Raw genomic sequence first — 23,648 nt, forward strand, 5'->3', positions numbered from 1 at the left:
TGACTGGAACTCTCACATATAGCTGTGGGAGTGAAAAATACTGCAAACACTTTGGAGAGTTGTCTGAAATTTCCTAAAAAGTTAACCATGTGCATGCCCTTTGATGCAGTAATTCTCTCTCTCTCTAAATACAAACACACACACACACACACACACACACTGAACGAAGAGAGATTAACACACATATTCACAAGAAGAATTGAATGTTTCTGGCAGCTATATTCACAAAAGTCAAACACTAGAAACATTTAACCTTCCATTACAAGGAGAATGGATAAACAGTTAAATTTTGGGAAATTCATAGAATTTTCGGTAATAAAAAAGAGCAAATTATGATTCATGCAACAACATGGATAAAAGTCAAAATCATCTTGTTGATCAAAAGAAAGCAGTCACAAAATTATATCAACTTCAAGAACAGAGAAAAAGCTAACCTATAGCAATAGAAGCCAGAATATTGATTACCTTTGGTGGTGAAAGCTATTTACTAAGAAGTGGGCAAAAAGGAACTTTCCAGGTGAAATATTTTCAACTTTCCAGATGAAAATATGTCTATATCTTGATCTGGGTGGCTTTTACATGGATGTATCCACAAGCAAATATTCACTTAAGTCAATATTCAGTTAAGATTTGAGAATTTTGCTATATGTAAAATTTACCTCAATTAAAAAAAGATTAGTGAATAACAAAAAGTAGGAAAAATTTAGGAAAACCCCTTACTTTTACTGCAGCACCTAATACATTAAGAGTTGAGCTAAAATATGTAAAGAAGGATTAACATATAGGTTTAATTAATATATTAAAAATAATAAATTATGACTTGTGGAACAAATTAGTACATGAGTACAAGATTAATCAACTTAGATTATTCTCTAATAAGTAAAGTAGAAGTAAAAAGCATACATAAAGTAAAAGATAGCAAATTTCTTCTTCTAAACGTAATCTTACCATCTGCTTTGTTGCCTTCTTCCACCAAGAGTTTTGCAATATTAAAGAATCCTTTTGCAGATGCTAGGTGGAGGGGCCTATCTCCGACTTCACCGCTTACATTTACATCAGCACCAAATTTCAAAAGGAGGCGGGTTACCTAAAGGATCCATGCGTTTGAAATTAGTATCAAATGCCAAACAGTAGTGCAATGCCTTCAGCAATATGGAAGGAGACATATCATTTAGGTTTTCTCTTGGATAATTTTTGCCTGACAATAACAGAAAATCCTAACTCAACTGGCCTAAACAATAAGGAATTCATTATTATATCACCTAGCAAGAAATCTAAAACTGGAGCAATTTCAGGGTTGGGTCTTCATTGTATCAATACATAAATAATCTTCTCTCAAGTAAGCCATGATCTTCTCTGAACAATCTTTTCTAAAGTCTCCTTCTGGCCAGAGCCAGCAGTGCTTACTTGATTCCTGATTTTCATAGAGGTTCTATGCATAGGTCACCAATGGTAATCTTGCTACTGGGGTTCTGGGTCCTTTTTTGATTTGTGAGTAAACAGGAGATAGTCACACTAGCCCCCAGCATCTTCCCAAATTAGCTGAGATTCACATCCAAGAGGACAGAGAGAGATGAAGTAATAAACAACTCAAGAGTTTCCAGGGGTTGTTTCAGGTAATTTATGGGATTTCTTCAAATTATTTATATATCCACTTAGGAACCTTCCAAATAATTTCTCTAAAATTGACATTACCTCTCCTGTGAATTTTAGGACTCATCACAGTGATCCCAAGAGATAAGTTAGGGTGCACCCGTGCCATTAAAATAACAGTTATGGGAGGACTCCTCAAAAGTCTTGACCATTGTGGCATCAGCATAAAAGTGAATTCAAGCTCTAAAACTATTTTGTGGCAGCCAATAAATATATCTTGAGCAGAAGCCTCTCAAGTATATGGTATATATTCAATAGAAATTCTAGGCGAAAAATTAGCTGAGTGGGATGTGGGGAAACTTCCTATTGCATGCAGTAGGTAAAGAACAAAGGTTCTGAAGTTGGGCTTCTGCTTATTAGGTATGTCACCTTGAATAAATTATTTGGCCTTTTGAAAATTCAGTTTCTTCGTTGCTAAAATGGGAATGCCTCATAGAGTTGTTGTGAGAATTAAATAAGTTATTACACATAAAGCACTTAGAAAAGTGCCTGGTACTCAGTAAATGATAGCAGAAGTGGTAGCACCAATGTGGAACATGTGTATTTTATCCATTTCTTGGCTAATGGGCAGACCAATACTTAATTCAAGAGAAATCTGAACAGTAGACATTTAGTCTCAAGAACCTTGCACTCCTAAGCAGATATTTCCACTTACACAGGCTCCATAAATTCTGATTATGTGACTTTATAATGGACAGATTTAAACTATCTTTGAAATCGATTGTCTATTAAGCACTATTATTATATACCTAGGAAATACTGCTGTTGGTAAAAAAACATCTACTCTTCCACTTAAATAAGTAAATAAGCAAATGGCAAGGAACATGGCACATTAGGCACATTTATATATGGAAAGTGCCATTCTCCTGTCAGCATATTTTAGTAAATGACAATAGCTTCCATAAATTACTTATGTGCTGTCTTTGTACATAGAAAGTGAGTCCCTTATCATAAAAGGGCCATCCACATTTTAGCATAATTTTATAATACTGTGACTATATATTCAGGGAAAGTAAACAAATTTAGCTCTCCACACAACATGCATAGAAGCTCTTTATGTTTCTGCTGGGTCATGAGGTTAATCGCCAAAGAGGATGACTCTACAAATAGCAGGCACTGTGTATATCCTGTCTGTGCCTGAAGTCAGAAAAGTATGAAGTTTTTTCATCACCTGAGTTTTGGACCCAGTACTTTCAGAGGCATTTTCAGTGCCCAGCTCTCCAGGGCACCCCAGTGTACTCTGAGCAGCATATCAATGAAATGAGCAATCTTCCCTAGCTAGAGGTCACGCTTCGCAGGTCTGAGAGTGTCCAGGCACATGCCAGCCAGCGAAGAAATAAAGGCACAATGACTAGAACAGCACAGAGACACAAGTAAGCTTGATTTTCAACTTGGGATCCTCAGGCAGTGCAATGGCATCACCTGTACAAAGGTAAAAAGGGATAATTCTGCTGCATAACTGAGACCAGATCTAGAGAGATAAAATGAGGAAGAGTAAAAACAGAATGTCAAAAGAACAGTTAAGGTTTGATTATCTAATTACATTTGTATTTCTGTTTTATTTGGTTCTATTGAGTTTCTTGAGTATAGCTAAAAGACAGTGTTTGAAAAGAGCATATAAAATTTTTCTTTCAATTTGTTAAGGTTGAAAGTCAACGGACTGTGGAATTACAGCACCAGGCCTTGAATTCTAGCTCCACTACTTTAGTAAATGGCCTGGACTTTATGATTTCTCTCACTGATAGGAGAGGGATAAGAAGAGGCTCTTCAGTACAACAGAATGAAGATGGGCTTTGGGATCTGACAGACCTGAATACATACTCCAGCTCTTCTACTTATTAGCTGCATGACTCTGGCATGCTACCTGACCTGAGTAAGCTCCATGTGTATCATTGATTAGAAGGGGTAAATAACAGCTGATTTTAGGGTTGGGGCAAAATTAGAAAAAAATCCACATAAAGGTCTTAACATAGTGCCTGCCCCATAGTATGAGTTTGCTCACATGGTAACTCTTATTAAGTTCATAAGGTTGTCATGAAGGTCAAATGAAATTATTTGTTGAATGACGCTACATTGTAAACTTTAAAGCATTCTATACATATTATTACTTAATTACAGATTATCAAAATTTATAAATGTTTCTGATACATAACTATATATTTAGAGCACATTTAGTGATTTTTTTTAGTTTATCTAGGTTATTCCATATATTAGTTTCCCATTGCCACTGTAGCAAATTACCACAAAATTATTGGATTAAAAAACCACATTTTTATTCTCTTAGAGTTCTGGAGGTCAGAAGTCCAAAATCAAGGTGTTGGCAGGTTGCATTCCTTCTGGAGGCTTTCATTTCCTTACTTTTCAGCTTCTACAGGCTGCCTGCATTCCTTAGCTTGTGGCCCCTTCTTGTATCACTTTAATGTACTGCTTCCATTGTCACATCTCCTACTACTCACTCTGATTTTCTGCTCTCTATTATATGGACCCTTGTGATTACATCAGGTCTACCCAGATAATCCAGGATAATCTCCCCATTTCAAGATCCTTAACTTGATCACATCTGCAAAGTCCCTTTTAAGGTAACATTCACAGGTTCCACAAATTAGAACGTGGACATGTGAACATATTTTGGTAGACATTTTTTAGCCTACCACATGCCAGGTCACTAGAAAAGAGGAAACTCCATTTCTGAAAGTTATCTTTTTTCAGAGAACTTTTGGAATGGGCTTTATGATTTGTTTTATTGTTAGTGTTAGTATCATCACAGTGACATTTGTTGAGCATTTGCCAAACACTTTAAATTAATATTTCATCATAACAGCAACCCTATGAGGTAGGTACTATTAGTATTTTTTTCATTTTATAGATAAGAAACTGAGGATCAGGGATATTATACAACCTACACATGGTCATAAAGCTAGTAATTTTTCAAATTCAGGCCAATTTCTATAGCCACACACTTACCCATATACTCTACTGCCTCCCTCGTGTACTAAAGTAGTCAGTAAAAATGTAATACTTGGTAGCTGCTATGTTTCTATGGATTTACAAAAGCTCTTCAAGGGGGGAACTGATGAGAAGATGGCAAAAATAATTCAAAGGATATCTTAAATATCCTTTCTTTGAACCTAGTTCAGTTCAAGAAAAGCCTGGAACACTTAAGTGATGCCCCAGGCTTTGGAAATGCCACTGACTTACCTGTTCATGCCCATAGTATGCTGCAATGTGCAATGGAGTGAAAAAAACTGCATCTTGAACGTTGATGTTAGCTCCATGTTGCAGTAGCACATCAGCAGCCTGGACAAGAAAGAGAGCTGGGTTAGGAGATTCATTGGTGGTATCTGCCCATCAAAATTCATTTTACAATTACATGTACAACTCTTCTTTGGGGGTCACCATCCTAAAACACAATTTTCTTCCATTTCCCTTCTCTGCAATCTCCAATGGCTTGCTTTGGCCTAGAAAATAAAAACCAAGCCCCTCATCATCACATTCAACGTCCTCTCAATCTGATGGTATCCTTTTAAATGTATTTCCCATTACTCCCTTTCATAAACCCAATTGTACAATCAAACTGCACTCAATTTCCTACTTCTCAGAGTCTTTGTTCACATTATTTCCTCAGTCAAAAGTTCTCTTCTGTCCAATCTACAGATGTTTAAACACAAGCTAAATGCCATCTCCTCCAAGATTTCTTTACTTTCCCTCCCTTCGTTGCCAACTGACTTGCTAAAATTAAGTCTTCCTTCCGTTTAAATCTTATTTAACTTTTTTTCACGTCATTTAGAACATTTACAAATTTATCTACATGCCTTATCCTTATTAAAGAGAAAATTCTTTAAGGACAAAGTATATATCAAATTCATCTTTATAATCCTACACTAGCATGTTGCCATGCAAATAGTAATCATTCAACAAGAATTTGTTGAATGAATGAATGAATGAATGAATGAGTGAAAAAAACTAGCAGGAGCTATTGGCCAATGAAAGGCACAGATTGCCAACAAATCTGCTCACCCTTTAGATTTCTTCTACTAAAGGCTCATCTCTAAGACTCTTTTCTCTAGAAAACTGATTGAAATCATTTCCTCCAGATGTGTTCATTTTCACTGTGAATTTTCCTAATGCACTCTCTATTCTTCAGTTGGTAAAATAATACACATTTGGGGAAATTTTCAAAAGTCTGTTAGACTTAGAAGAGAGAACATGAAGATGGGATCCAAGAGCTCAAGGAACATATGCTCCCACACCTCTTCTGTTCCTAGAAACAAATTGCCTCCTAAGTCAAGTTTCCTTGCCTGTTTGAATCAGAGCCCTTCAGAAGTGGTGAGGAGTCATGGACATTACATAACAAACCAGTATGTTTTAAAGAGGAAGAAATCAAGAATCAAAGGAATTAGGAAATTTCTCAAAGTCATGGAGCAAGTCAGTGTTAGCAGGGAAGTGAATCTCTAGTCTCTCACCTCAAGCTTTGTTTCCAAGTGCTCCAGAGTATTAAATAGTTCATTCATTCAATCATCCATTTGTTCATGTGTCAACACAACATTTATTGAGCATATATGAACTAAAATGATGTTATTTTACATGATTATCTTACAATTTATTCAATCACTGGGATAGCATTAGAACTGATTGTAATTGTCATACAAAGAGACAAGGAATTCTTGTTGGGACAGCGGAAATTTCTGGTGGGTCCAAAAATATAATAAGCAGGTGTATAGGCTTCTATACATTCCAAGAACAATGCTTTTTGCTAATATTTGGATATTGCTGACTAATGATTAGCAGAATACACAATGTGTACAGTGAATTGTTTTTCTAATAAAAAATTAAAACTACAATTAACATTTATTGAGGGCACATTATGTATCAGACCCTGAACTAAGTGCATAAATGGTAACTGGAGTGCCTCTGTTTCACTCCAAAACATAGAAAGAGATGTTCTACTCTCCCATTTTAAAGGTGAAGAAACTGAGCCTCAAGGAGGCTTTGTAACCTATTTGAGGTCATACAACTAGTAAGAAGCAGAACTGGAATTCAAATTTAGGCCTGTTTGACTTCGAAGTTTCTTTCCATCAGGCCCTTCCTGTGACCTTGATCTCATTAACACTAACCTTTAAGTAAATGAACTAACTGACTCAATCTCAGATAAGAGGAAGCTTTCTGTCAGTAGAAGCTTTGTAGATTCAGCTTGGAAAGAATGCTGGAGCCATTTATATCAAATGTCTGGTATCTTAGACTTCACATGCCTGTGAGTTCAATCTTGGGAACCTTTAAAGGAGGTCACAAACGATCAAGGTAAATGAAGCTTTTTACAAATTCTCTTATTTTAAATATAGCATAAAAGAAAGTAGACAGCATGAATTTTTATTGTAAAAAGGATTCTCAAATGTTAAAATATAGAGCCAATTTCTTAGGCATAGTTCTGGAAGTTACTTTCATTCTAAAAGATAATGGCTTTTAGGCTTGAATAAATAGTCCAAAGCAATTTTTTTTCCTCCTAAGTTTGCACTTATCCAGTCATTCAAAAGGTCAATCTTTTGGCTGAACAGTCATTAATTATGAAGTGTTGGCCTTCTAAGAAACTTTCAAAATGTAAGTTTTAATGAAACCACACAGAGTCATTAATGAACTATAGGCTTTATTTAGTTTGTTTTAAAATTCAAGGAAATATTTAACTATTGAGAGCAATGTACACTGGAATTATCTGAATAATTTCACAGGTTATTTATATAAGTTGAATGCATTTATTGATTCTTAGTTTTCGAGTCATGATAGGGAGTGTATCTCCAAGCAATCTTATGGGGATATAATGTATTGTGATAACAAATATGCCTGTCATGTGGTTAAGACAAATGCACTCATATTAATGTTTAGGCTGGAACATATATTTATCAAATCATTTTAACCATGCTTCCCCTACTCCAGAACCTGAAAGAGCTGGTAGGTCAACTTCACCTTTTTTCCACTACATGAAGTCCCATGAAGTCACAAACTGAATCTCTTATTCACCACTATGCTAAGCGTAGAATAGGCATCCGAGTAATTGTTGAATTGGACTGTATTTCTAGTTAAAAAAAAATAGGAATATATATCTACCATCAGTCAGAAGGGAAGTTAAACATTAACAATTAGGACCCAATTATATGATAGAAATTTTAAATAATTCAATTCAACAAACATTTATTGATCATTTATTTTGAATTAACCTTTAGCAAATCACAAGTGCCTGCTCCATGCCAGGAACTGCGACTGGAGTTTTACATACATTGTCTCATTAAGATTTTTGCAGGGCATAAAATTCTGTTGTATTAAAAATTTTTGAGAAAATACATAGTTTTGATTTTTTTCCCCCAAAACAATAACAAAACTACTGGTGAAATTGTATACTTGAAACAAGTCTTATCACAGAAAGGATATTTTAATAATCTTTAAACTCTTTAAAGAAATGAATTTTATCATACTTAGATTTGTATAACTGACATGTATATCAGTATTATTATTATTAAAGAACCAAGGGGCTAGTAACTTGGGTTAGTAACTTGGTATCCTTTACTGATGGAAGGAATAAGCACCACAAATGCCTATCATTAAGTGGTTGTTTTACGAACACAAAAAAAATGGATCAGAACCCTTTGTTTTGATAGAAGGGAATTACTGTATACATTACCCTTTAAAGATATTTTTATTTGCCAGTTGACTCCTCAAAAGATCCAAGTAGAGTCTCTACAATTTCCAGGTTGTAATTTAAACACTTATTCAAACATTCTGCTCTTTCTTCCTAGAAAACCTCTGTTCTCTTTCTCTGCCTATAACATACCCAGTCTCAAGGCCAAGCTCAGTTCCCAGGTTCTCTGAGAACCTTCCACAAATCCTTTACTGTATTAAGCATTTCTTTCTCTAAATGCTTATACTATTTATCCTCATAACTTAATCTTTTCATTAATGATCACTGTGGGTAAACGATTATTATAACAATATCAATTTTTTTAAACGATTTTTTCATGTTCTAAGCTTGTCTCAATGAAGTATAAGAAGGTTTGACTCCAGGTTAAAAAGATTTTTCACCTGAGGCACTGGAGTTTAATCCTTCTAACTAAAATAGCCAGACCTCATGATTTAAAATTCCAGAGATTTAAAAAGTAATGCCTACAAGAACAAAGGTCCTCATTGTTCTTGTTTGCTGAATGTTTCTCCTACAGTACGACTTTAACTCATTGACTTGGTCCCATTTGGCTCTCCCTCTGAACTTCATCTTATGAAAATCAATGACAGCGATGAAGAAGAAAAAAATGACCATATCAATAGGAACTAAATGTCTCATGGAAGAGAAAGTATAGAATAAGGTAAATTCTACATGGGATAAAATGGCAATCAATCAGATTTGAAATTGCCAAAATTAAATATAGGGTATTATACTACCAAGTAGACCTTCAATAAATATCTACACTTTGAAATTAAATTTTTCTGTGCTTTAAGTGATATCTCATTTCCTATGACTTCTTTGGAGTCTTCCTCAAATTCAAACTTACACTGATGTTTTCCTTAGGATTTATAGTTTGTTTAAAGCTACAGTTTTCTCTTCTGTATATCTTTATCTAACCTTTATTACTGAGACTTATAGAGAGCAGAACCATGAAGCTATTCTGGGTTAATATCCATTTCCATTTAGTAGAAAATCTGTATTAGCAAAGCTTTAGAGGAAAATGTTTTCTAAAGCTTATGTCTCAGGAATTCAAAATGATCCCAAAGATATTAACAATGCAAGTGGATTTAGATTTGAAATTTTTCAATTATTTCCAGGTCTAACTTTCAATAACCAGTTCCAATTGTGTCTCACTGCCTTCTCTCCTAAAATTTTCAATTTATTTTGAGGGTAGTCTATACCTTTCGTTCACATATCCTCACCTCCTATTCACTCCTCAGCCCACCTACAATCTGACTTCAGATCTCACTGCTTCAGGGAGATTTCTCTGGAACATGATATCAGAGGCCTACTAATTGTCAATTCCAATGGACACTCTTGGCTCTTTTCCTTATTTTAATACTTCTCCAGCATTTGTTACTATTTGTCTTCTCCTTAAGATCTGATCCTCCTTTGGATTGACTGACATAACGATCTTTGAGTTTGGTCCCTACCTCTCTGCCAACTTCTTATTGTTCCTCTATAGAGGTGACTCTCTGTTTATCTCTTAAGTGTTTCTTAAGTGTTGCTTTTTCCTCACTAAAACTTATGTTTTCTCCTGATTTCCTTTGTCTGCTTTAATTCTCTTGTATTAATTAGGTTAATACATGGAAAGAATTTGGGACATATTCTTGGTAAGCTAAGAATAAGTATTCAGTATGCGGTAGTTATTGGCTATCTTGCCTTATACATTCTCTAGTTGATTCTATCATTACTACTATTACTGCTACTATTTCTACAACACACACAGACATAAACACATACACACACACACACACACACACACACACACACACACACACTCTTCTCTCTCCAGTTGCATGTGTTTTTCCCAGACTTCCTCCAATACAGGGTCTACCTTATTTGGCAACTCATAGTCTGGTTATATATTTCCCCTCTATTTCTCAATTACTTTTACTCTGGGTTTATACTGTCCCCTGCATTGATCTCATCTTTATCACTTGCCCTTTGATTTTTGTTAATGTGAATGAAGCATTAGAATGTGTGCTTTGAGAATATCTATGAGCTAAATGAGAATATCTCATTTCATGCTCACAACAATCTCATGGAATTGTTACTAACAGCCCCATTTTAAAAATAGGAAAAATAAGGTTAAGAATTACACAGTTTTAAGGAAAAGCACCAAAGTTTAAACTCAGATCTATAGGAGTCCAAAGCACCATACTACCCCATACTGTTTTTTTTTTAATTTAAAAAATAATTAATTAATTAATTAATTTTTGTCTGCGTTGGGTCTTCATTGCTGTACGCGGGCTTTCTCTAGTTGCAGCGAGCAGGGGCTACTCTTCGTAGCGGTGCATGGGCTTCTCATTGTGGTCGCTTCTCTTGTTGCAGAGCACGGGCTCTAGGTGCGTGGACTTCAGTAGTTGTGGCACATGAGCTCAGTAGTTGTGGCTTGTGGACTCTAGAGCGCAGGCTCAGTAGTTGTGGCACATGGGCTTAGTTGCTCCACGGCACGTGGGATCTTCTCAGACCAGGGCTCAAACCCATGTCCCTTGAATTGGCAGGCGGATTCTTAACCACTGAGCCACCAGGGAAGTCCACTGTTTTTCTTCTTATGTGTGCTTTTATTTGGGGCCAGCTAGCAATTCCTTGCCATCTCAGATAGTTCTGTACAGGATATAGCTCTTGGTTGATGTTGCTCTTCAAGGATTTTCAAGGATACCTATATAGCCAGTATATCAATAAGAATGATCCTGACTTTGTAATTGTTTGCAGATGACTGAAAAATAAAGTTAAAACTTATTCTAAGTAGAAGTTGTATGTTAGGGATCTTGAAGAGTTATACATACAATGACAAGAAGTTTAGGATTTTTCCTAAATTTTTTCCGTATGGGGTTTCACCAAGAGATTTCAAGCAGGAGCAAAATATATTATGATTTTCATCTTCAAAAGATCCTTCTGGTAATAGTCTAGCAAATGGATTGAAGAAGGAGCAAAACTAGAGTGATCAGTTAGCAGGGTCTTGCAGTAAGTTGAAAAGAAAGAGATAAGGATAAAAATGATCTGAGGTAGAAGTAGTGGCCTAGAGATGGAGAATGGGTGTTACAGAGACATTAAGATGGTAGAATCGCATGACTCAGCATACTGGGGATGGGGAGAGATGATGGAAGTTATCAATAAATGATGACTGTAAAAGAGGAAGCCTATATGGGGAAATGAGCATGAGGATAAAATTGTGTCTAATTCATGAATTTAGAAAGTAGGAACATTACCTATAGTTTCTTTCTTTTTTTTTTTTCTGTCTAGGTATTTTATTTATTCATATATTTATTTATTTATTTATTTATTTATTTTTATAGATCGTTATTGGAGTACAGAGTGAAGTAAGTCACCTATAGTTTCTATCTCTCCGATTAATCACTTGTCATAACTAGTTTCTTCCAATTCCCCTTAGCAGTTCATTGTGATCTTTTCCAACACCACAGCTGTTTCAATTGGGGTCAATCCCTCAATCAAGATGTGAACATAATTCTAGAGTTTTCAAACAACTACCAAAAGCTATACCAGTTAAAAATACCAATAATTGCTTATCCATTTGGATTCAAGGCTTACATTACTTAGCATTTTAGATGGTAGTATTGCTTTAATTTAATAAGCACTTCTTTTGACTTTATGCTCTATTTTCTGTAGAATTTTTTATTTTTATGTATATATACTGACTTCTTGACACCCATTACAACTGTTCAGTGAGAACTCTATCATATAGTTATAGACGTTTTCACTTAAAATACTGACTATTTTTGTAATGACTTTTTTTTAACCTGACATAGCTCTAATTAAATATTTGAGTACAAAAACTTATTGGAAAATAGTTTCTTCAGGCTGTCACAGAAATGAGGTTCTCATGTGATCTTTCTCTTATTATCTCAGGTTAAAATTAAATTTGGTCTGAAAATTACTCAGAAAATGATTCCACAAGATAATATTATCAAAGAAATTAAAGGGAAACTCCATATTCTTAAGCTGTAGAAAATACAGCTTAAAGATATATCAACTTATATACATATAATAAAAGAATTCCATTGATTATATAAATCCATAGCTTCTCAGGAAATTATGATAACATAAATAGAAAAGCTGGTGGATGAAGAGTGATGAGAAGCCATGAGGCCAAGGCTGGAGATACAAGTGGTACCATTTTAGAGAAGTAATAATTAAAGCTAGGAGATAACACCACTTCCAGAAGGTAAGAGGACATATTTGTGGGATATTTATGGCTAAAAAGTGGGAAGGAAGGGAGCCAGCAAAGGAAAGAGAAGAGTCATCCAAGAAGGAAAAGGAGAACAAAGGAATGCCTGTTAAGGAAGCCCATGGAAGAGAAACTTTTAAGAAAAGAGGGGCAAATTTTTCTGAGCCTTTCAGCTAATCATCATCTTGCTGTGCTATTTTCTTCCTTATAGATATACTTTTTTTGCAGCATTTCCTTATGTGAGGGTCTTATTTTAAAATCCCTGGCTGAGAAAACAGGCTTTCAATGTTCACTGTGTTATGAATACATCATGTTCTATGCATTTCAAAAGCCACAGTTTTTTTCTTATGAGGTTTATTTTTATAACTTGCCAAAGGTCCAACATTTTTCACTATATTGCAATTGTAGAGACTTGAAAACTGTAGTACAAGTTAGGCTCCCTCTCAGTGATGTTCCACCCCACACTGCACACACCTGGACATTATAATCATGGAGAGGTGCAGTTTTCTCATGACTTTTGTTCTCCAGCCCAAGTCACCTATTGAAAACATGTAATTTGCCTCTACTTGAAAAATCAACTTCTACATTACACTTTGAAGGTGAGTTACAGTCAACTAATAGAACATAAGAAGGAACACATAAAGATTTTGGCTCTTAGATAAAAATGAGTAATAAGAATCCTCCTAAAAATTATTTCAATGATCAATTAATTTCCAGCAGCTAGAATTTAAAAACAAAAAAGACAGCATCAACAGTTAAGTCTCAGGTTCAGGGGTTAGTCCTGTTACGAGCACAGTATATGGAATATTTAGTGTTTCCCTTTTTGAGCTTCCTCATTAATTAAGCCAGAAAATTCACTATTTGATGAACTGCAAGATACTACCTTAATTTGTTTTAGAACAGCAGAGGTAGGTAATCAATTACATCCTACAGGCTCTTTATTTAACAACATAATTGAAAATGTTGGTCTGCAATAACTTAGAATAAGTGACACAATGATATTGGTAAATCCACAGTTGTAAAAATATTTTAACTGATTATGAAACAGTATGCATTGACAGGTATAGAAATCAATTATAGATAATTTTCTTTCTAGATAAGAAGTTTATTAAAAGAACACACATCATTCAGTCAGAGACCTATTATCAGGACAGAAAACAGTAGGAATAATGGTGGTAAATGCATTAACCATTCCATTGGTCATGTTAAAATAAGATAAATACAGGGTGACTAATAATTGAAGCCTACAATGAAAATGAAAAGAAGCACAATATCAAATCTGCCCAAGTAGTTTTGGCTTCAGACACAGAAAGGGCCAAGAAATAACTGTGGGTGGGACTCAAGCCCAGACTTCTCAATCCCTTCACATGTGTAGCAAATGGCAGAACCTGGATACAAAGAAACCTAGGCAGGCTGGTTCCAGAGCCCACATACCTAATGACTATGTCATATTATACTGCTATAGCCAAAAAACATTGCTCTAGAATCCCAGTTTCTCAAACATTTCAAACAATTTTTCAAACTTTTACTTAATGAACTCAGCATAAGTACTCAGGAGAGGTACTATGATAGAATTGGGTTGGGTGGCACCTGACTGTAAGGGGCATGAGCTTAGCACTCCTTCTTTTCTCCTTGAATAACCTCTGAGGTACCACTGGAATGCTAGACATCCAGAGAGTGCATACTGGAAATCATTGTTAAACAAAAGAGAGTTGCTAGTTTTTGGAGAATAGAATTGCCACCATATCTACCTGCTAGTCCTCTTTGATTCTAAGAAAAGACAGGGCCAAATAACATGCGTATAGAATCATGCCAAGTTTCTTGGGTTAATAGAGCCCTTATCTTCCAGACATAACACATAATCCCTCTATAAATCCATCTATGTATATATTTGTTATTGTTTTTGAGAAAACATAAGTGGTATTGCTATCTATGAGGCTAAATAGTACCCTTGAGTGTGGGCTTGACATTTATCATGAATAGAGCATAGCAAAAGTTATGGAATGTCACTTCCGAGATTAGGTTACAAAAAGACTGTGACTTCATCTAACTTGCCCTCTTCTGATCTCTCCATTACTCTCTCTGATAGAAACCAGATGTCTTATTATGAGCTTTCCTATGAATAGGATCACATGGCAAGGCACTGATGTCTCTGGATAACAGCCCAGGAGGATGAAGCCTGCCAACAGCTACAAGAGTGAACACAAAAGTGGATTCTCTCCATTTAGTCCTTGAGATGACTACAGCCCCACCCGAAACCTTGTGAGAGACTCTAAGTGAGGGGACCCAGATAAGGTACCCTGAGATTCCTGAGCTACAAAAATGGCAAAATAACAAATGTTTGTTGTTTTAAGCCACAAAGTTTTGGGATAATTTTTTATACAGCAAAAGTTAGCTAATATACTATTGTGCCTGTCAATTCATTACTAAAATATCCAGGTCATAACTGACTTCTACATTAAAGTAGTTACCTACTGCCCACTTCTGAATATTAAAAGAGGAACAGCAGTTCAAATCAACAAATATTTTTGAGCACCTAGGTTTTCTGAGCAGTGTGCTAGGTTCTGGGGATCAAAGATAAATTAATTGTTCAAAAGCAATATACAGGTTAGTAGAAGAAACAAAATAAAATGACTACGATATAAAGATGGATTTGATGGAGATAATATATGGGCTATCATAACAAAAGAAAGGAGATATAAGTTATAAATTTGGTCTGGGAAAGATAGATAAATCTGTAGAGGGGGAATGTACCTGGAAATTGAAGTAGAAGTTTGCTAAGTGAAAAAACGAAGATCAATCCATTCATTCATCCCTCAAACATATTTGATCATCCAACAGTACCTAGCACAGAACATATGTTTGCCAAATTCTACTATTTCTTAAAATCTACTTCAAATTCTACTTGCCTCATGAAATCTTTTTAGACCTCTAGGTTCACTGATGTCATCACTGAGACAAGTGATTAAATATCCCAATAGCTTTAGAATCACATTGAGGCTTTATAAGAAGAATTTACTATAGATACCCTCCCTGGAATTACTGAATCAGAATCGCTAGATACTAGAAATCTGCATTTAAAAAAAGCTTCTTAGATGCATCCATTATGGAGTAACAAGGACTAGTCTGGAGAAGCCAAGGTAGCTAAAATTCATAAGACAGAGTACTAGACACAAGAAAGTTGCATAAAGAGAGAAATACAAAGATCTGCAGAAGGTATCCTTAGAGGGTAAAGCTGAGCATTGATTAGTGTGTGCTTGTGAAGCAACTACAGCTGACTGGGAAAAGAACCAACAAAGATTAGTGATAATTTTGCCCAGTGCTCACACAAGGCCAGGGATAATGCCTATTCTCATCACCCAGACTGGAAAAGCTCATGATTCATGGGGCACTGGGTAAAATACTCACAAGAGACTTCCCTCAGTACTCAGTAGTTGGTTATTAGCCTTGCCCTGAGCAGTGCTCCATTCTCACCAAACAAATCTTAAAAGCTAGACCTAAAAGGAGCAAATTGTTTCTAAGTAAGTTAACTGCATCCTAGTAGAGATGGAGGGGTTGTCTTAAGACTATTTACAGGAATTCAAAATATCTAGCACCTAACAAAATAAATTTTATAATATCTGGAATCCAATCAGAAATTAATAGGAATGAAAAAGGCAGGAAAATATGACTTATAATGAAGAGAAAGAGTAATCAATTAAAACTGACCCCAAATTGACTCAGATGTTAGAGTTTTCAAACAAGGACAATAAAATAGTTATTAAGACTGTATTCTATGTTTAGAAAGTAGACGCACAAAAGATATAAAAATGACCAAAATCAAATTTTGAGAGATGAAAGCTATAATATGGGAGATAAAAATGCACTAGATGGGATTAGTAGTATATTAAACATTACAGAAGAAAAAGTTAATAAACTTGAAGATACAGCAATGGAAACTCTATTGAATGAAATACGGAGAGAAAAGAGAATTTTGAAAAAATGAAAAGAACATCATTGAGGATTTGGGCAACATCCAAAAGACAAATGTACATGTAATTGTAGAGGAGACAGAAAAAAATATTTAAAGGAATAATGGCAGAAAAATTTCCAAAGTTAATGAAAACTATAAACCCACAGATGCAAGAAATTTAATAAACCCTGAACACAAGAAAGAAGAAGAAAACTATACCAAGACAAATCATAATTAAATTGCTCAAAATCAGTGATAAAGAGAAAATCTTAGAAGGAGCCAGAGAAAAACACACATTGAGGGACAGAAATAAAAAGGACAGAAGATTTCTTGTCAGAGACAATGCAAGTAAGAAGACAGTAGAGTAATAGGTTTAAAATACCAAAATTGAAAAAAAAAGTAACTTAGAATCCTATATCTAGTGAAAATATCTTTTTAACACAATGAGGAAATCAAGTCTTTTTCAACCAAATAATATTATGGGCAAGATACTTGAACAGACAGTCCACCAAAGAAGATATACAAAGGGCAGATAAGCACATAAAAATATGCTTAACTCATTGGACATTAGGGAAATATAAATTAAAAGCACAATGAGATACCACTCATTCCCTATTAGAATGGTTAAAATTAAAAAGATTGAATATACCAAGTGTTGCTGCTGAGGATATGGAATAATTGAAACCCTTATGCACTGCTGGTAGAAACGTGAAATAGTACAACAGTTTGTCAAAGTACAATCACTTTGGAAACAGTCTGTCAATTTCTAAAAAAGTTATACATGAACTTACCAAATGATCTAGCCATACTACACTTAATATTTGCCCCAGATAAATAAAAGCACATGTCCATACAAAGACTTGTACAGAAATCTTCATTGCAGCTTTACTTGTAATCCCTACAAATTGGAAAGGACTCAAATGTCCAGCAACAGGTGGATAAACACTGTGGCATATCCAAACAATGAAATACTACCTACTGACTAGACATCTTATTTGATCATTTATCATGTAACTGACATTTAAAATCTTCACATTTATGGAACCTCAACCCTCCACCTCCCATTTTACACACACATACACACACATGATATTCTTCCATTGTTCCCCATCACAATGAAGTAGAAATCCTTTATTCAGTTGCTGACACCAGAAACCCAGGAGTTTTTGTTGACACCAACTTCTCCTACATCCCGCTCATAGGTAACCCATCACCAAATTAGTTTGATTTTTACCCTCTAAATATTTTGCAAATCTGTTCTTGTCTCTCCATCTCTACTAATGCCACCCATACCCAGGCAATCATTATACATTATTGCCTCCAAATATACCTGCCTGCATAAATTCTTCAAATTCAGTTGATTTTAAACATTGTAACTAGAGTTGTTTTATCAGAATGGAAATCTGATCACGTTACCACTTCTTAATGGCTTCTCATTACTCTTAGGAGAGAGAGAGAACTCCTTAACTCAGTTTATCATCCAACCCAGGGACATTTTGAGAGTAAAAGGGGGTTCACTTAATTACACCAGGCCAACAGGTATGAACAGGAACTTTCCTGAGGAATCAGGAGTATGAGTCACTCTACAAATAAATCCATTGGTCACCTGGCCCCCAGCCTTTTTCTCCACGTTCTTCCTTTTCCACCACATCCCCCAACTCTATCAGCTCCATCCACACACACACTTTTACTGTCTCCTCGATGTATTTCCTATAGTCAGAAAGTTTTTACACATATGATTTCCTCTTCCTGGAAAGCTCTCTCTGTGTCTCAACTTCTCATCCGTAAAGTGGAGATAATAATTCTACCTATTCTGAAGGGCTGTTTAAAGGATTAAGAGTTAATACATGTAAAACACTTAGTACTTAGCTAGCACTAAAGGTAATTGTTATTGTTACTACTGCTACCATCAGTATTATTTCTTTTTCTCTTTACTTGCTTAACATTTACTTAGGTCCTTGAGTTATAAGCCAAATTAACAGTTCCTCAGAGATTCACTCCTAACCTCAATGACTATGGACATATTCATTTAACAAATGCTAATTGTGTGTCTGAGGACAACAGAGAGAAAAAAACAACAACAAAGGTTATGTCTTTGTTGAGCTTATATTTTAGCACAGGAGACAGACAGTAAAGCAGAGTAAATAAATAATAGGCTGTTATATAGTGATCAGTGCTGGAGAGAAATAAAAGAGGAAAGAGATTAGAGAGTACCAGAGATTTGATGTTTCATTAAAAAAGGATGATCTGGGAAAACCTTATTGAGAAAATTCCATTTGAACCAGGATCTTAAGAAGATAAGGGAGTAAGATATTCAGTTAGTAAAAAAAGAGCAATCAAGACAGTGAGAAGAGCAGTACAAAGGCCCTGAGGCAGGAGCATGCCTGGTATGTCTGACGAACTTAAGGTTGAGAAACAACAAATAATAAAAAGGTGGAAGTTACTTTTCCAAATTCTAAATGAAATACATTTTAAAAGGCTCACTCAGGCTGGCTTGTCAGAATAGGCTGAGGGGAAAGGGCAGAAGAAGGGAGACTAAATTACCCTCTTTAAGGCATAGAACCATGGTGACATTCATAGCTCTTATTACAGTGGCAATTTTGTTTGTTTGTGTGATTCTTTGATTGCCACCAGACTGTAAGCTCTGTGAGATAAGTTTTACTCATCATTAAATTACCAGTGCCAAAATACAGATGTTGGAACCTATTAGTTCCTCAGTAGATCTTCGTTGAATAATTGAGTGAAAGAAAGAATGAATACATATTATTATATTCTACTTTTTGATTTCTTTACCAGATTGCAAGCTCCTAGATGGCATTTAAAGCTATATTTTATACTTCTGTCCATTTCTACCACAAATAGCCTACGTTCTTGTGTGTAAATGCTCAATAAGCATTTACTGACTTGATTTGTTCTTCCCTAGTCAATTTTTACATCTTCTATACTATAAATATCCTTGAAGAAAAATTTGTAGAATAACAAAAGAAAAGTTTTATAAGTCAAGATAAGCCTTAAAAAGTCTAAACAGGGAACATGAACTCTTAAGGTTTACATATTGCCAGAAACTATGAAACTCACACAAGGGAGAACCAATGATGATTTTTTCTTGTCTTTTGGGAAATAAGACTTTATAATAGAAGTTTATTTCTAATCATAGCTGTAAAATTGCCTCTAGGAAAGCAATAATAATGGGGCAAACTATCTTGTTTTCTAACAGATCCAATTAAAACAAGAAACTAAAACTCAGTCATATTTGTCAAAAATACACTGAGAAAATCAAATCTACAATATTTACCAGTCAAGTCTCAGTCCAGTTTACTAACGTTGCAATGTACAAATGTAGGCATTTGTTGACTGAAATATGTAATAATAATATATTTTTGCTTGGGAATACCTGATATATTTGAAATGCACAATAAATACATTATTCATTCTCTAGTGGTTCTTCGTTGGGCTGAAAATATATAATGTTTTTAAACACCAGGCTTAGGAATAGCAGGCCAATAATGGACTCTTCACTGTCTCTGATTACTTTTTCTTCTCTAAAGACACCTTTACTTGTAAACTTGCTGTTATGAGCTCTCTTTCATTATGCCACAAATTCCCATTACTAAATCATGACAAAACCTAATTTCTTTCTATAAACACTTTGTATGCAAATCATGGACTATGTAGCATTCATATAAGAGAGAAGTTCCAATGAGCTGTGGCTTCTTTCCAGAAATACACTTCCATATGCTTGTATTTTGGTCACAATTAGTGGAGGTTTAGTAAAGTATATTTCGTGACTCTTTCATGATAATTATTGTAGTAATTATAATTATTATAATAATCCCTGACTCTCATTTTAATTAAGATTCTCCCCTTCTCCTCTATGGAACCTTTAATCAGTGACTAGTGAAAAGGCCAGATGCCATGATCTCTTCTTTTCCTAACCATCCAATCAAGGTGATGATAAAGACAGAAATGGCCAAAAGACCATATGGCAAGGTTAGCTTGACCACTTTGCCAATTAGAAAATAGTCCAGAATAATCAGGAATTGACCTCTTGGTCTAAGCCCTCCTCTTAATTTAAATTCTTTATGTTTATTTAGATTGAAAATGAAAAAGACCTCATCACCATCTTCTAGTAAGTCTGCAAAGAAAAGAAGATCAGTCTTCAGTAGATCTAACTTCAGTAGAAGACACCCTGACTTTTGTCCTTATGTTTTCTTTGCCCTTAACTTGTCTCTGCTGCAACTCCATAAACACATTCTGTGATAAGCCTTGTATCTTACATAAATGTGGTGCCCTGGACCCAAAGCAGCCAATGCCATACACTATAGGACATGTACATCTTGGGATAGAGGATCACTGAGAAGCCAGAAGGACCTCCAGTCGCTGACTTCTTAGGCAGGTGACTGCTTATAACACGTGAGACTGATGTTGATTTATCCTATTTTTAATAATCTATAAAAGAAATGTTCCACTATTTCTCTGTATTTACGTCTCCCTCCTGACTTGCTTTTTATGACCATATGCTTCATAAATTAAAAAATAAATGAATGAATAAACATATGTAAATTTCCACATAAGAAGTATCAATATAATAATCAGATATCCCCAGAAAAGCTGTTCTTCTTTAAAAAAGCAAGGGAACAGGGAACTCACAGAATGTTAATACATACGATATGAAATGGAAATCACAGAGGTTATAAAGGCTACTAATTTTATAAAGTTAGAGAGGCAAAATACAAAGATTTATCATTTATATTTTAATCACTCATGATTAGGCAAGAAAGCTGTGAAGTTTGTAAATTCCTTCACAACACACACCTACACAAAATATATTGTATTCATCATTTAGCACAGAATTTTATATAAAAAGCAGGGGATTTTCTCTGCACAAAATTTCAGTATTCAGAGGAGACGTGTGAACAAAGAGACCAAAATTTCATTTTCAGACCCATGGCAAGACTCACTCCCATTTACATGATAAAATGTCCAAAGAACAAAGAAATCTCAAATTTGGTCCAGATAACAGAAATTTCCTAACCATACTAAAAACAATTTACTGCTTTTGATACTGTGATAAAATGTGCTCTGGGAGTCTATTATAGAAAGAAGGGCTTGCATCTACTTTTGTCATGTTTCAGGTATTATGTTCTTCTGTGTTAATATATTTATAGCTATTTTCATATAAAAAATAGGGAGCATAACATATCTAACCCTACTTCATTTGAAACCAAGGGGACTTATAATTGGACTAATGACTTTTTTTTTTTTACTAAGAGGGAAATTAATTAAGTAATAATTTAAAAAAACCCTCCATTGTATATGACAGATTTTTTTTTCCTGACAGCTAGAAACCTACAAGTTCTGAATTAATTTTCTGGTTATGAGAACTGAAAACTTATTAGTATAACTCACTTTAACTCCTAAATTGCTCCACATTTGTGAAAGAAGAATAATGATTAAAAGTTATGTTTTCAAATATCAAACAGCTCTAAATTTACCTTATATAGTATAGTTCAAAGTCAATGAATCTTGCATTTTAAGATTAGTTGTGAAAAAAATTAAAAATGAACTAATCCAACAATAAGCAGTTCTATAATTTGAAATCTCTATCCTGAAAAGAAATAATGTTTAACTGGGGACCACCTGACTTAGAGCTGTCGAAAAGTTAGCCTTGTTTTGTTTGTAAGTACCAAGGGGAAAGTACAATGAGGTGGTGGAGATTATTGTACTTGACCATCCTCTATCATCTTGGCTAGAATGAGGTACCCCATCAGTGAAACTAAATGAACAAGAGGTATCATGTCATCAAATTCAAATAGGAAGCATGGCAGATACTTGTGCACTAGAAAGGAAGGGGATGATTTCCCATCATGTTACATATAGTCAGCTACATCCTCAGAAGCAAGGCAGATTCAGCATAGTGAAGAAGCATCTGGGAGTGATAAAGCAAGATGGTGGAGTAGGAGATACCAGCCTTTGTCCCTCCAGCAATAAGACAACAATTAGACTGCTATCCATGAAGGAAAATAGCCCTGGGATGGCCCAACAGTCCAATTAAGAACCGGCAGCAACGCAATGGAGCAAAAACTGGAGAATAATCACACTCATAGGATTTCTGAGGAGACTGGGATAGCTGAGATGTCTGGAGAGGGCTAGGAACAAAGAAGGGTGAGGGCTATCAGTATCAGCCACACAGTGGGTACCACCATGGCCCTCAGTGACCTGCACTGCAGAGGATCCCAGCAGCCTTTTCTCTGAAGACCTCAATAGCCTCTACGGCAGATGGCAGTCACAGACTCTCCACAGCTTTCACAGTGGAGGACCCCACAGTGTTCACTGGTATGGACTCAGCGGCCTGCTCTACAGAGGACATATATATAGAAACCCTTAAACCCTAACCCTAATGCTAACCCTAACCAAGGTAAAAAAACTGTTAAAATCATTAAGTAAATTCAATACAAATGCAAGACACAAAATAAACAAAATCAAAACACAAAAATCAGTTGTACAAATATTTGAAGAAGCAAATAAATGGAAAGATAGCTCATGTTCATGGATTAGAAGTATTAAAATTGTTAAAATGTCCATATTTCTCAAAGCAGTATACAGGTTCAATGCAATCCCTATCAAAATTCCAATGGCATTTTTCACAAAAATAGAAGAAACAATTTATATGGAAACCACAAGAGCCCAAATAGCAAAGGCAATCTTGAGTAAGAACAAAACTGAAGGTATCACACTCACTACATTCAAATTATTAAATGACAAAGTGATAAAAATCAAAACAGTATGGTACCAGTTTAAAAACAGACACTTAGACCAATGGAACAGAATACAGAACTCAGAAATAAACCCACGCATACATGTTCAACTAATCTTTGACAACGGTGCCAAGAATACACAATGGGGAAAGGATAGCTTTTTCAATAAATGATATTGGGAAAACTGGATATCTACATGCAAAAAATAAAATTGGGTGCTTATTTTATACTATGCACAAAAATCAACTCAACGTGGATTAAAGACTTAAACATAAGACCTGAAAATATAAAACTCCTAGAAAAAAAATAAGGGAAAGCTCCCTGACATAGGTCTTGGCAATGATTTTTTGGCACAAACAACACAAGCAAAAATAAAGTGGGACTATA

The 23,648-nt window shown here is 35.1% G+C and overlaps 1 protein-coding gene across 1 annotated transcript in view; it reads right to left on the reverse strand.

The window, feature by feature from the left end:
- Positions 1-23,648, reverse strand: part of TNNI3K (TNNI3 interacting kinase) — a 286,650-nt gene that overhangs the window by 200,941 nt on the left and 62,061 nt on the right. Inside the window, exons 6-7 of the mRNA XM_061186445.1 lie at positions 4,852-4,950; positions 949-1,087 (exon numbers count right to left, since the gene is read on the reverse strand). Coding sequence (XP_061042428.1) covers positions 949-1,087; positions 4,852-4,950 — 238 coding nt within the window. The remainder of the gene's footprint in view (positions 1-948; positions 1,088-4,851; positions 4,951-23,648) is intronic.

This window comes from Eubalaena glacialis, chromosome 3, assembly GCF_028564815.1.
Source record: "Eubalaena glacialis isolate mEubGla1 chromosome 3, mEubGla1.1.hap2.+ XY, whole genome shotgun sequence".
In the NCBI taxonomy this organism is placed as follows: domain Eukaryota; kingdom Metazoa; phylum Chordata; class Mammalia; order Artiodactyla; family Balaenidae; genus Eubalaena; species Eubalaena glacialis.